The sequence below is a fragment of the Scyliorhinus canicula genome, chromosome 19, assembly GCF_902713615.1.
Source record: "Scyliorhinus canicula chromosome 19, sScyCan1.1, whole genome shotgun sequence".
Classification (NCBI taxonomy): domain Eukaryota; kingdom Metazoa; phylum Chordata; class Chondrichthyes; order Carcharhiniformes; family Scyliorhinidae; genus Scyliorhinus; species Scyliorhinus canicula.
In genome coordinates this window covers 29,400,243-29,412,254 of record NC_052164.1, presented here as the reverse complement: position 1 = coordinate 29,412,254, position 12,012 = coordinate 29,400,243, and the positions used below count along the sequence as shown (strand labels likewise).

General features: G+C 45.5%; 1 protein-coding gene across 6 annotated transcripts in view; it reads right to left on the bottom strand.

Moving 5' to 3' along the window:
• LOC119954536 (glycoprotein-N-acetylgalactosamine 3-beta-galactosyltransferase 1-like) overlaps positions 1-12,012 on the bottom strand; it is a 73,897-nt gene that overhangs the window by 37,681 nt on the left and 24,204 nt on the right. For all 6 annotated transcript variants that reach the window (XM_038779845.1, XM_038779844.1, XM_038779843.1 and 3 more), the window contains exon 3: positions 8,928-9,595. In XM_038779845.1, coding sequence (XP_038635773.1) covers positions 8,928-9,595 — 668 coding nt within the window. The remainder of the gene's footprint in view (positions 1-8,927; positions 9,596-12,012) is intronic.

Sequence of the window (12,012 nt, the reverse complement as noted above, 5' to 3'; positions counted from 1 at the left end):
CATGGAGCAGACATCCCCCGCCATGGAGTACACGTCCTGCACCGAGGTCAGGACCGGGAACGCCATCCTCGCAGTGTTGGCCTTGTTGCGTCAGAGTTACGTCATCATCTCCTCAGACAGAAGACGATGGGACTCCTACAGTTGGCCTTGCAGTCCAAAGAGAGATGATGACATCCCTTCCTAATATTCATGAGCTCAAGCAGCTCTGGGACAACCAGGATAATGTCATCCGACTGTAGGTTGTGCAGGGTCCTAGGCTCTGTCAATCCTCCAAGTGCAAGATCCCTGGGACTTCCTGCCTCCACCTGCTGTGGATCTTCAGCTGTGAGGTGCTCACCAGTGAGTGACCCAGAAGCCTGCCTACCACTTATGCCCACCGAGGTGCAAGCATCTGTGCTGGTGGAGGGTGCGGGTGACAGCTATGACACCAGCTGTGGTGTCCAGGGGCTGCGAGGATGGTCTGGGATGGTCGACTGATTGATCTGGAAGAGAAACGAGATGACATTAGTGTGGGATAGGGAACACTGATTGGAGAACGATCATTCACATGAATCTTGCACCGTTGCTGGATGTGTTGAGGGTTCTCACTTTTGTTTTTGGCCCCACTCACTTTTAGCACAGGTGCGGTGCTGCTCCTCACCGATAAGCTCGAGGGCTCGTTCCTTGAATGGGGTTCAGGTCTTGAGCTCTGGCATCACTCCGGCTGGCTGTGCCCGCTCACGACAGTAGTACTCAAGTTTGTCTTGCAGATGGGAAAAGTTTAGGTGGGAGTCGTGCCAGGTCAGATGGTGGTGTTGGGTGGCATGTGTGGAGGGTGAGTGGCAGTAAGGATGGGAGAAGCAGAGGATCTACTGGGGGGATAATGGAGAGGGGGCCGGGATTGGTTGGCATGGCAAATGTTGGGGCCCAGCAAGGTGGGTGAGAGTGAGATCTCCGCAGAGGTGTGTTATAGAGTGTTGCAGGAGACACGAGGAGGCAGACTTACCCTGGCTGCATGAAGAAAGTTACTCATTTTCTTACGACACTGCAGCCAAAGAACATAGAATGCTCCTACAGTGTAGAAGGAGGCCATTCGGACCATCGAGTGCACAGACCCTCTGAAACAGCACCCTCCCTAGACCCAGTCCCCCACCCAATCCCCGTAACCCCACCTAACATTTGGATACTTATGGAAAATTTGCATAGCTGATCCACCTAACAGGGATGTCTTTAGACTGTGGGAGGAAACCGGAGCACCCAGAGGAAACCCATGCAGACACGGGGGGGGGGGGGGGGGGGGGGGGGGGGGGGAGTACAAACCACACAGAAAGTCACCCAAGGCTGGAATTGAACCTGGGTTCCTGGCGCTGTGAAGAGTTGTGCCTCCCTCCTGCCCGTCCTCGTATGCTGTGAACTGGCAGTCACAACTGCAGCCACAGTCTCCCAGGTGATGTTGGTGACTTTGCTGGCAAGATGGCTGCCTGATCAAGGGGAGAGGATCTCCCCCACTTCTGCTGGACCCTATCCAGCAGCTTGCTGAGGGCTCCCTCAGTGACGACCCTCCGATTGAAAGTGCTGGCGAGGCATTTAAATGGTGAGCCCCACTGTAGTTGTAGCGGGGCGAGCGAATCAGAGGCAGGCTGCCATGGGCATGGCATTAAAATCATGGAAAATAAATCTTTTATTAAAGGGTCTGAATATAGGGCAACATTTCCCTTTCCCGGACCCGCTTTTCTCATCGGGACCGACACTTTAGGAAAATATATTGTGAAATTCAGCACAGTAGGTTTACTGCTGCTTAATTGTCACTGTGTTCACATGGCATTGGATTTATTCCTATGTTCCAGATGAAAACAATCTTCACAAGGGGGCACAGTCTCTGGGTAAGGGGCCAATCATTTGTGACTGAGATGAAGAAAAATTACTTCACTCAAAGGGTTGTGAATCTTTGGAATTCTCTACCCCAGACAGTTGTTGATGTTTAAGGTCGGGATAGACAGATTTTAGGTCTCCCTCTGGTGTCTCGACATCCTGGGTCAGTGCGCAGTCAATTCCAGTCCTACTTGACCCGGAGCCCAATAAACTACAGTCACCAAGTTTGTAACTTTAAAACACAGTAATCTTTTACTACGTACAGTATTATAATTAAACGGACAGAAAAATGTGACTGACTATCTAATACCCATTTCCTAACCCTCCCTCCCACTCTCTATATGTACACAAACACACACACAAGCAACAAAGAGGGGAAACAGTTGTGGGAAGGGAAACATAATATCAATAAAAATAAAAGGGTAAGGATCTTTGATGCACTGGGATGACTTCCAGTCAACGTCTTTCTGAAGTTCAGGCTTTTGTTTTGGTACTTCTGCCTTCTGCGCTGTAGAGATTCTATGATTCTATTCTTCGTTCTAGGCTTGAGATGGTTTCATCTTTGGCAGTGTTGTCTACTTTCTCTGCAGACTCATCATCATTTCAGGTTTACAACAAAGGATCTGCTCAGCACTCACTGCTTTCAAAACAATAGAGCAATTCTTTCACTTTATCACAGTAAGAAGTCTTACAACACCAGGTTAAAGTCCAACAGGTTGGTTTCAAACACTAGCTTTCGGAGCATTGCTCCTTCCTCAGGTGAATTCACTTGAGGAAGGAGCATTGCTCCGAAAGCTTGTGTTTGAAACAAACCTGTTGGACTTTAACCTGGTGTTGTAAGATTTCTTACTGTGCTCACCCCAGTCCAACACCGGCATCTCCACATCATTCACTTTATCAAGCAGGAAAGAAAGAACATTCCTTTCATTTCCAAGGTCAAACACTTCTGCTAAGTTCTCTCAGAAAGCACCACACAGGAACCCATCACCGCCCGTTGTTAAGCAGAACACTGTCCCTGGCCAACCCACTGGTAGCCAGTTAACCAATTGAACCAACTCCCTCCACAACCTGATTCCCAAGATCCACTTGGTGCCAAGGAGTCTGTTTTCTCCTTTCCAAATACAACAGTGTGTCCTGTCAAGCAAGCTGTTTCAACTGAGAGTCTTATGCTTAAAGGCACATCCCAATTATGGGCTCACAGACCAAAACAATAAAGGAAAATAAATGAGAACAAAGGAAGTAAACAGTAAGGACTCTTACTCCAGGAATCAAGAGATATGGTGAGCAGGCAGGAAAGTGGAGTTGAAGTCCGAGATCGTATTGAATGGCAGAGTAGACTCGATGGGCCGATTGGTCCACTCTGGATCCTGCACTAATCTCAGTAGCCACTAGACCATCAGACAAAGAAAAGGCGGTACACCAATCAACATGTAATCAATGGAAAACTTTTGATCTTGATGCCAACTGCCTCATCACGGCTGAGAGAAGTTAATTCAGCACAACCCAGCAATCAAACCTTGGACCTTTTGGCCTGGATGGGTCAGTTACATCCTTGAACACCTGTCCTGTGTGTTCACATGTTTTTCATTATGGATGAACGAGCTGACCTGGAAATGTCTCTATTTTGCAATAGGGGGTAAAGTGTAAAATAATAAACAGATAAGAATTACCGGTGCCTCTTAGTACATCTGCTCCAGGGTCATGTGATGTTCTCATTTCAGGGTCATAAAAATATCTCACAACCAGCCCAAAGCATTTCTCGCAAATCCATGTGTTTGGCACAATATGTAACATCTGCTGCTGACAAAACCCTCGCCTGCCATCTGCCATTAATTGAGTCCAGGAGGCAAAAGATATAAAAGCCCATGAGATTAAAAGACACACAACAAACATCTACTGAACAAGGGTGATAGTCATACGCTGCAAATGTTTTACCGGTTGCTGCAGGTGAACTTGCAATAGGTAAGACATTATTCTGATAAAAAAGTGCACCGTTTGGCTTGCCTCATTCATTGGCCCTACAATAGAATGGGCAAATTGTAGGCATCCTGCCTTTTGGTAGTCCTGCAGGAAGAAATTTGTTTTAATTTTAACAATTAAACATGACACTCCCCTATTGGATCTTATGTTAATTTAGTTTTATCACAGAATAAATGAACTTGATTTCTTTTGGGAAGTCATTTTATATTTTTTTAATTAATTTGTTTCCTTTGTTCAATAACTTCTCTCCTCTCTCCTTCCTCCTTCCCTTCTCCTCTCTCCTGCTGGGATCCAGTTTCACTAGTGCCCCAACCCTCCAGCATTGCAGTAAACTACCATTATGTGAGAGATTTGGCAGTGAGTGTCTACAGCTTATTCAATTATGAGTGCATCACTGGGTAGTGATCTGGAGACCGTCTATCTCAGGAGAGAGAACATTCAGATAATTTCCCTTCCCTAATCCAGAGGTACTGAGGCCAATGGTAACTCCCTGACCACCATCCCGGCTAAGAATAGGTGACTGAAAGAAGCTGAACCTGGAATTTCCTAATCCGTACGTCTCAGTTATTGACTGGCAAAATGCGATGAACCGTAAGGAGAGATTTTCTTCCTTTTTTAAAATGACTTTATGAGAGTTACAAAGCCAGAGCTCAGAGTGTGGACAGGGGCAAACCCCTAATCCAGCTCCTTGCCTGCTCCAAAAACCAATTCAAATTGAATCAAATTCATGGTCCCCACAAGAGAGACATACCGCCTACGTGCGCGGACTCCCGACCGGAAGTGCGGGGGCCCATATCCGCAGCCAGAGCTGTGAGAAGCACTCCGGGGTCCTGTCAGACCCATGCAGGTAAGAGAATCGCCCTTGACTTTTTTAAGGAAAGTCAAGAGTGAAACGCCAGCATTTTTACGCCGGCATGAGGATATAGCCCCATTTTTGGAGAATCCAGCCCCATAACTCTCCAACTGACCCAAAATATCACTTCACTTTCAGTGTGGCACAGACATTCATCTTCAATTCATCAGACAGTATGCAATTGAACTGGATGTTCAGACCCCAACTATCCAATCAAACATGCAAAATGAAAGTTCTTGGGTCAGATCTGAAAGGGTGACTTCACTCTGAGCTTCAGTTGTTGTAGGTGTCGATGTTGTTACTAATTGGTAATTACTTTGAGGCTGATTAAATCATTGATTCTGGTGTTTCACTGTCTGTAATGTTTTTCAATTTTTCTGCAACGTGTATTAATGGGTTCATTTGTTCTGTTGTTGTACATTCAACTGCAATGGACCCTCCATTGTCTTTTTAAAAATTACAGAAGGTGGGTGTTGCTGGCTAGCCCAGCATTTATTGCCCATTCCTAATTGACCTAGAGAAAGTGGCGGTGAGCCGTTGCTTGAACCGCTGCAGTCCCTGTGGGGGTAAGTACACTGACAGTGCCGCCAGGGAGGGAATTCCAGGACTGTAACCCAGCAATAGTGAAGGAACGGCAACAGATTTCTCAGTCAGGATGGTGGGATTTGCTTGGATGGGAACTTCCAGGTGGTGATGTTCCCATGTGCGTACTGACCTTGTCCTTCTAGATGGTAGCGATCGTGGGTTTGGAAAGCACTGCCGAAAGAGGCTTAGTGAGTTCCTGCAGTACATCTTGTAGATTGTACTGAAGGGAGTGAACGTTTGTGGAAGGGGCGCCGATCAAACGAGGCTGCTTTGACATGGACGGTGTTGAGCTTCTTGAGTGTCGGTGGAGCTGCACTCATCTAGTTAAGTGGGGAGTATTCCATCACACTCCTGACTTGTGCCTAGGTGACAGTGGACAGGCTTTGGGAAGGTGAGTTAGTCACCACAAGATTCCTAGCCGTTGACCTGCTCTTGTACCCACAGTATTTATATGGCAAGTTGAGTTCAATTTTTGATCAGTGGTAACTCCCCGGATGTTGATATGATGGTAATGCCATTGAATGTCAATGGATCCTTCATTATAATGGAGGGATTCTCCTACTTCCAGGGAAGACAACCAAAACTGTGCCCAAGCGATTATGCCATTTCAGAGGGGGCGGAGCGTGGCTGACCGCTTCAAACCGGCACCGGCCCCGATTTGGTCGTCGGAGCCGATTCTCTGCCTGATCGGCGATTACAATATTGGCGTCGGGCAACGGGGGATCTAGCCCGCCATCTTTGGGACGCGACATTAAACCGAGGTCCTGATTGCCTCAGGTGGACATAATAAACCGGCACTATTGGAAGCGGCAGATTTCTCCTTGATGTCCCGGCCCATATTTATCCTTCAACCAACGTCACCAAAATTAACTATCTGGTCATTAATTTATTGCTATTTGTGGGGTTCTAACTGCTGCATTTTGTAGATGAGAACAGTGACTAGATTTCAAATGTACTTCATTGGTTGTAAAGTGCTTTGGGTTATCATGGGATCAATGGAGCTGATGAATCAATACAAATTTTTTTGTTTTGCTTCTACACTTGGGTTTTTTTCATCAGTTAGAGTGCCTGCGGTTTATTCAACTGTGAGTGCATTACAGCCAAGTCAGTGCTCTCCCTACCAAGCGTCCACACTCTCACATGCTCTGGCAGAAGTCACGGAGTGATGAGGAGACCGCTTATTTCAGGAAAGAGATTTACTAAATTTCCCTTCTCTAATTTTCTCTTCCCTAACCCGGAGGTACTGAGGCCAATAGTAACATCCTGACCACCATCCTGGCTAAGATCTGGTGACTCAAAAGGAGCTGCTGTGTTACTTTAAGGTGTGGTTTAACTCATTTATTTTGGCTGGGGATTGGATAGTCACCCATAAGAAAAGTCCCCAGTCAAAGTTTAAAGCTCCTGATTGACTGATTGAAATTATGTAATGAAGCCACCATCACATCAAAGTAAACCTCAGATTCTTCCCTTTTAATAATGAGTACATTCTTCAAAAATAAACAATGCAACATTGTCTGAAGTGCCCTGTTTCAGTACCAAGCCCCAAATGTCCCAGATCTGAATAAATATTCACCCTAAATTGCCCCCTTAGTGTCCAAAAGGTTAGGTGGGGTTATTGGGTTATGGGGATAGGGTGGAGGCATGGGCTTCGGTACAGTGCTCTTTCCAAGGGCTGGTGCAGACTCGATGTAGGGATTCATTATCATGTACAGAAAGGTAGATTTTCTCCACTCACTAAAAATATCCAGATACATTAGCAACATTTAAGGTGCACCTGGATGGGTACATGAATAGTAGCACAGTGGTTCACAGTGTTTCATAGCGTCAGGGTCTCAGGTTTGATTCCCGGCTTGGGTCACTGTCTTTGCAGAATCTGCACGTTCTCCCTGTGTCTACGTGGGTTTCCTCCGTGTGCTCCGGTTTCCTCCCACAAGTCCAGAAAGATGTGCTGTTAGGTAATTTGAACATTCTGAATTCTCCCACTATGTTCCCAAACAGGCGCTGGAGTGTGGCGACTAGGGGCGTTTCACAGTAACTTCATTGTAGTGTTAATGTAAGCCCACTTGCGACAATAAAGTTGATTTTTAAAAAAATTAAAACATTAGGGAGGTAATAGAGGGATACGGACCGAGTAAGGGCAGAAGGTTTTTTTTTAGTGAGGGCATCACTATAGGCACAAGCTTGGTGTGTCTGTCGTTCTTTTTCTGACAGGTACAGCAGATGAACCCTCAGGTCTCCATGTACAACCGTACTTTCTGTTGCGGCCCGGAAAACATTTTATATGTAGAATCGTATGTTTGTGCACAATCACAGTGCCAGTTAGTTTTGAGACTTCTATCCACTAGTAATTCAAAAGCGTGTAAATCAAAAGCGCAACAATAACGGTAAATCAGTTGGAAATTATCCTTTACTCTCTTTTTGGAATCTGCAGCAAGGTCGGGCTCTCAATATCGCACCAATCTCAAAGCTAGCTGCTTCCCACAAGGTCAAACAAGGTCAAACCAACAACCTTGGACAGCTCAGAGGATAAACAGGCCATAAATTCCTGGGGAAGTGATACAAAACTGGGGTGTGGTGGATTTTCTCCCGCCTGCCCACGGCCCACATCCCTGACCCAGTTCCAAACCATAGGGTAGGCCGATTGAATTATTTTGGGCAAGCACCCATCCTGGTCTGGTATAAATGGGTTGCCAACAAGAGCGAGTTTATCACTGCTGGACCCTGTCAAGCCAACCGGGCAAAGTAAAAATGGCAGCCGGAGAACCCATGATCCAAATTTGCCACAAGGCAAGCCCAAAATTGTCCTGGATCCATTTTTGTCAGGGAATGGTTGGTGTCGGCCTTCCCTATCACATCAGGACAGACGGGGGTGTCCAGAAGTGTCCATTTTCAGGAAAGCTTTGCAGAAGTTTGCATAATACGAGTGAAGGCAGGCAGTGATTGACACACAGGATGACCACACAGGTAAGCACACAGAACACAGCAGCCAATCACCAGACAGGACACGACCACTATACATCCAGAGGGCACCAGTTTTCCCGCTCTCTTGGGACCAAGCCTCTGAGACAGTCAGAGCCCGTGAGCTAGCCAGTGCAAACACCATGTGGTAGCTAGTTTGTCTGGTCAGGCTAGTGTCAGGTCTCCAGTCAAGTCAGCATAGTGTCAACCCACAGTTGAACATGTATTATAGTTTAGATGTTAAAGAGAATCGTGTTGCATCTCATCAAGTGTTGGAAGTCTGTCTCTCGCTACACTGCATCAAGTGCAGTCCACATCGACCCAGCCAGCCCAACACATCAAAGGCTCTGCAAAACTGGATTTCAAACCAAGTTCTGCTGGATGCATCTTTCCTTTTACCAATGTATTTCCCATCACTAAACCAGGATATTCATCTCTGAAAGGAGAATGGTCTCAAATTCAATCTCTCAAGTTTGTACTCAGCCCAGTGTTCTCACCCCAGGCAGTAGCATGGGTGTTATAAATGATTGTAGGGTCTCTGGGTTAGGGAGAGGAAATTTATTCAGCACCAATTATTGATTGGTGCATGGTGACTCCTACTGGACACTGGGTGAGTATAAGGCTATGGTGCCCTCTATATTCATCTGGCCTGATGTGTTGCTGTTGATTATATGCAGCATATAATTAGTAACAGACTTACGTTTGTAGCTTTGTAGTAGGTGAATTTCCAGTACCAGAAGCTGCTGTCTGGATGACGCTTTATCAAATGGCTCAGCAGTGTAAGAGGTAAAAATGTCTCCCGTAAGTGATTATCCCTGGAGTCTCCAGCTGTAATCCCAAGTATTTCCATGCATTTGCCCAGTGCTCGATCCTCAACGTGGGAAGTATGATTGCAGGTCTTGTCGCTGAAGGCTGCCACGTACCTTTTCACAGATTCTCTGCTCAAGACATAGCCAGCTCCTCCGCTCATGTAACCCTGTTTGAGGAACATTTTAAAGCGTCTGCCCATGTACAAAGGCTCATCGGGGTTGTACTTCGAAAGCAGCAATCGGAGATTGTCAAGGACGACATAGGTGTCATCGTCGGCCTTCAGAAACCAGTCGGCCTCGTCGATGTGGTGCCTGTGCACGTAATGGAAAGCTTTAATGGTTTTCCAGTATAGCTGTTTTCTGCCCTCTTTCGTTTCCAGGCCAATGGTGGGGAAATTCGGATTGCTTTCTGAGCTCATGAACAGCAAGATGCTACACCGCTTGCCCCAGGTGGCTTTGACATGCTTGGCTTTCGTGTCCAGGTTTTTGGGCGCAGTCAGCACCCAACAAAGGATGCGCACCTTCTTGTACAACTCATCCGCCACAGACTGATCCCTTCCTGTCAATGATAAAAAAGCAGAATACAACACCATCACCCAATTCAAACAGAACAAAACCTTTGTGTTATGGTGCGAGTCCGCCTTAAACATAAAAATGATCAGTAATCTACATTAAATACACATCAAATATCAACTATATCAAATATAAGGGTTCTGGTGTTTGTAATAATTACATATGTGTATTGAGTTCACAACATCAACAGCCCTTTAATTCCCATTTTACACATCTTTCTTGAACCATTTTTTCTCTCTTGCAGTCCTGAAGAAGTAGACTTTTTGTTGGACATGTCATGGATTATAGGAATAGGAGTAGGCCATTCAGCCCCTCGAGCCTCCACTGCTATTCAATGAGATCATGGCTGATCTGTCGCCTAATTCCATATACCTGCCTTTGGCTCATATCGCTTAATATCTTTGCTTAACAAACATATATTTATCTCAGATTTTAAATTAACAACTGATGTAGCATCAATTACCATTTGTAGAAGAGAGTTCCAAATTTCTACAGTCTTTTGTATGTAGAAACGCTTCCAACATCTCTCCTGAATGGTCTGGTCCTAATTTTTAGACTATGCCTCCTTGTTCTAGAATCTCCACTAGTGGAAATTGCTTATATGGCTTTTCCTGATAATGTCTTGAAGACTTCGATCAGATTACCCGTTAACTTTCCAAATTCTAGAGAAATCAGACCTAATTTGTATAATCTCTCCTCATAACTAAACCCCTGCACTACAATGGCCTAAATGGCTACTCATCATTTGCAAGCCGGACAACGAATGTCAGCAAGCTATTCAATAATTGGTACAGCACATCCAGGTCCAATGCTGCTTCTCATTCAACCTGAGCACTCTACAGTCGCTGTCCTCCACTAGCCATCAGGAGCAGGGACTCTGGCAATCATTCCTCTTATTGGACTGGACTTGAAAACAAGTAACTGCAACACCTTACTACTCCCTCGACTGAATAGACAACTTTGGAGAAGTCAGGAACTAAACATTCACGCTTCCTGGTCTAAACATCCCCGTGCCATATGTTGCTATATTTATCTGGTTATAAATATGGCAGTCAATATGGTCGCCTTCCTGAATCCTAATTATGTTTGCTCTAGAATCGCCAGGTATCTTTCGATACCGCCACAAGGTTCAAACCCGAATACTGATCAAAGAACCAATGCACCAGTTAGTTAGCTCAAAGTCAATACTATTTATTTACACACACAGTAATATCTACTCATGCACAAAATACTACAAACTAAACTATCTCTAACGCTAACGCCTATACTTAACTTCGGGTGCCCACTCAGTCAGAGGAAAAATGGCTGTTGTTCGGATCTGAGGTTGTTGGGTTCGAAGAGGTAACAGGAGAACAGCTAAGGTCAGACCTTGGACTTACTTGCTTCTGGTGCAGCTAGTGACGGGTCTCTCCGCTTTGAGAGCCGAGTCCAAGAGAGCGATTTGCTTTTGGGCGGGCCTTGAACTTGGCCCTGCTTAATTGGGCAGCATCTTGATCACTGGTATTGATCTTAACAGTAAAGGGGTAGGCGCCCTGATGGCTGGGCATTTCCTAGGTGGCCGTTGGCCTTGCTTTGTTTACGCTTTCAGTTTGGGGAACTGGCGCCGGGGTGTCTGGAGCTAGATCGGTTGCTTGAGGGTATTTCCTTTGTTCCCGGAGATGGGTCATCAATATGTTAAATAACCTACAGTTTCAGTCTCGTCTGGGAGTTGACTTCTCAATACGCATACAGGCTCTGTGCCTGCTTGCTTTCCTAACATTGTCCATATTTCCCTACAGTCATTGTGATCATCCATTTTGTATTCTGGAAGTGGCCATCCCAGATGGCTACACATACCAAATGGTCCAATCATAGATCCAACCGTCCAGAAAGTTCTTTATTTTAAACTCCAGTGACACACTTTTATCACAACATTGGAATTGTGAATTAAAGCTCCAGTTAATTCTCGGATTCTGATAGATCTTTCCCGTTGAATTGCGTTATCCTGTGTTTCTGATGGAAATTGAGTGAAGCAGTCTGGTGCCCAAGAGTGACTTGGGCTTGTCCAAATATGAATTACTTTGCATTTCACTGCTGGGTTAGTGCAGTATTTAGTGATTCATCAACTGAAACCATGACAGAAAGCAACACAGATTGTTCTCGTATCGAGTTGGTGCTGTTAGCTGAGTCATCAACTGCTGCAAGGGCACTGGCCAAGGGAGGTAATGAAGGTACCCAACTGAATAACCAGCTTCTGATGGATTTAACCAGAAAAGGCACCTGCAAATCCCACGGTGCAAAGGTAGTGTGCCACACTATCCCAGCTGAGGAGAAGCATGTTAATGTGAGAAGGGAAGCACAGGCTATGGAAGAATTAAATAAATCTTCAAAACATTAAAAAAGATTAAATGAAATTATAACTGT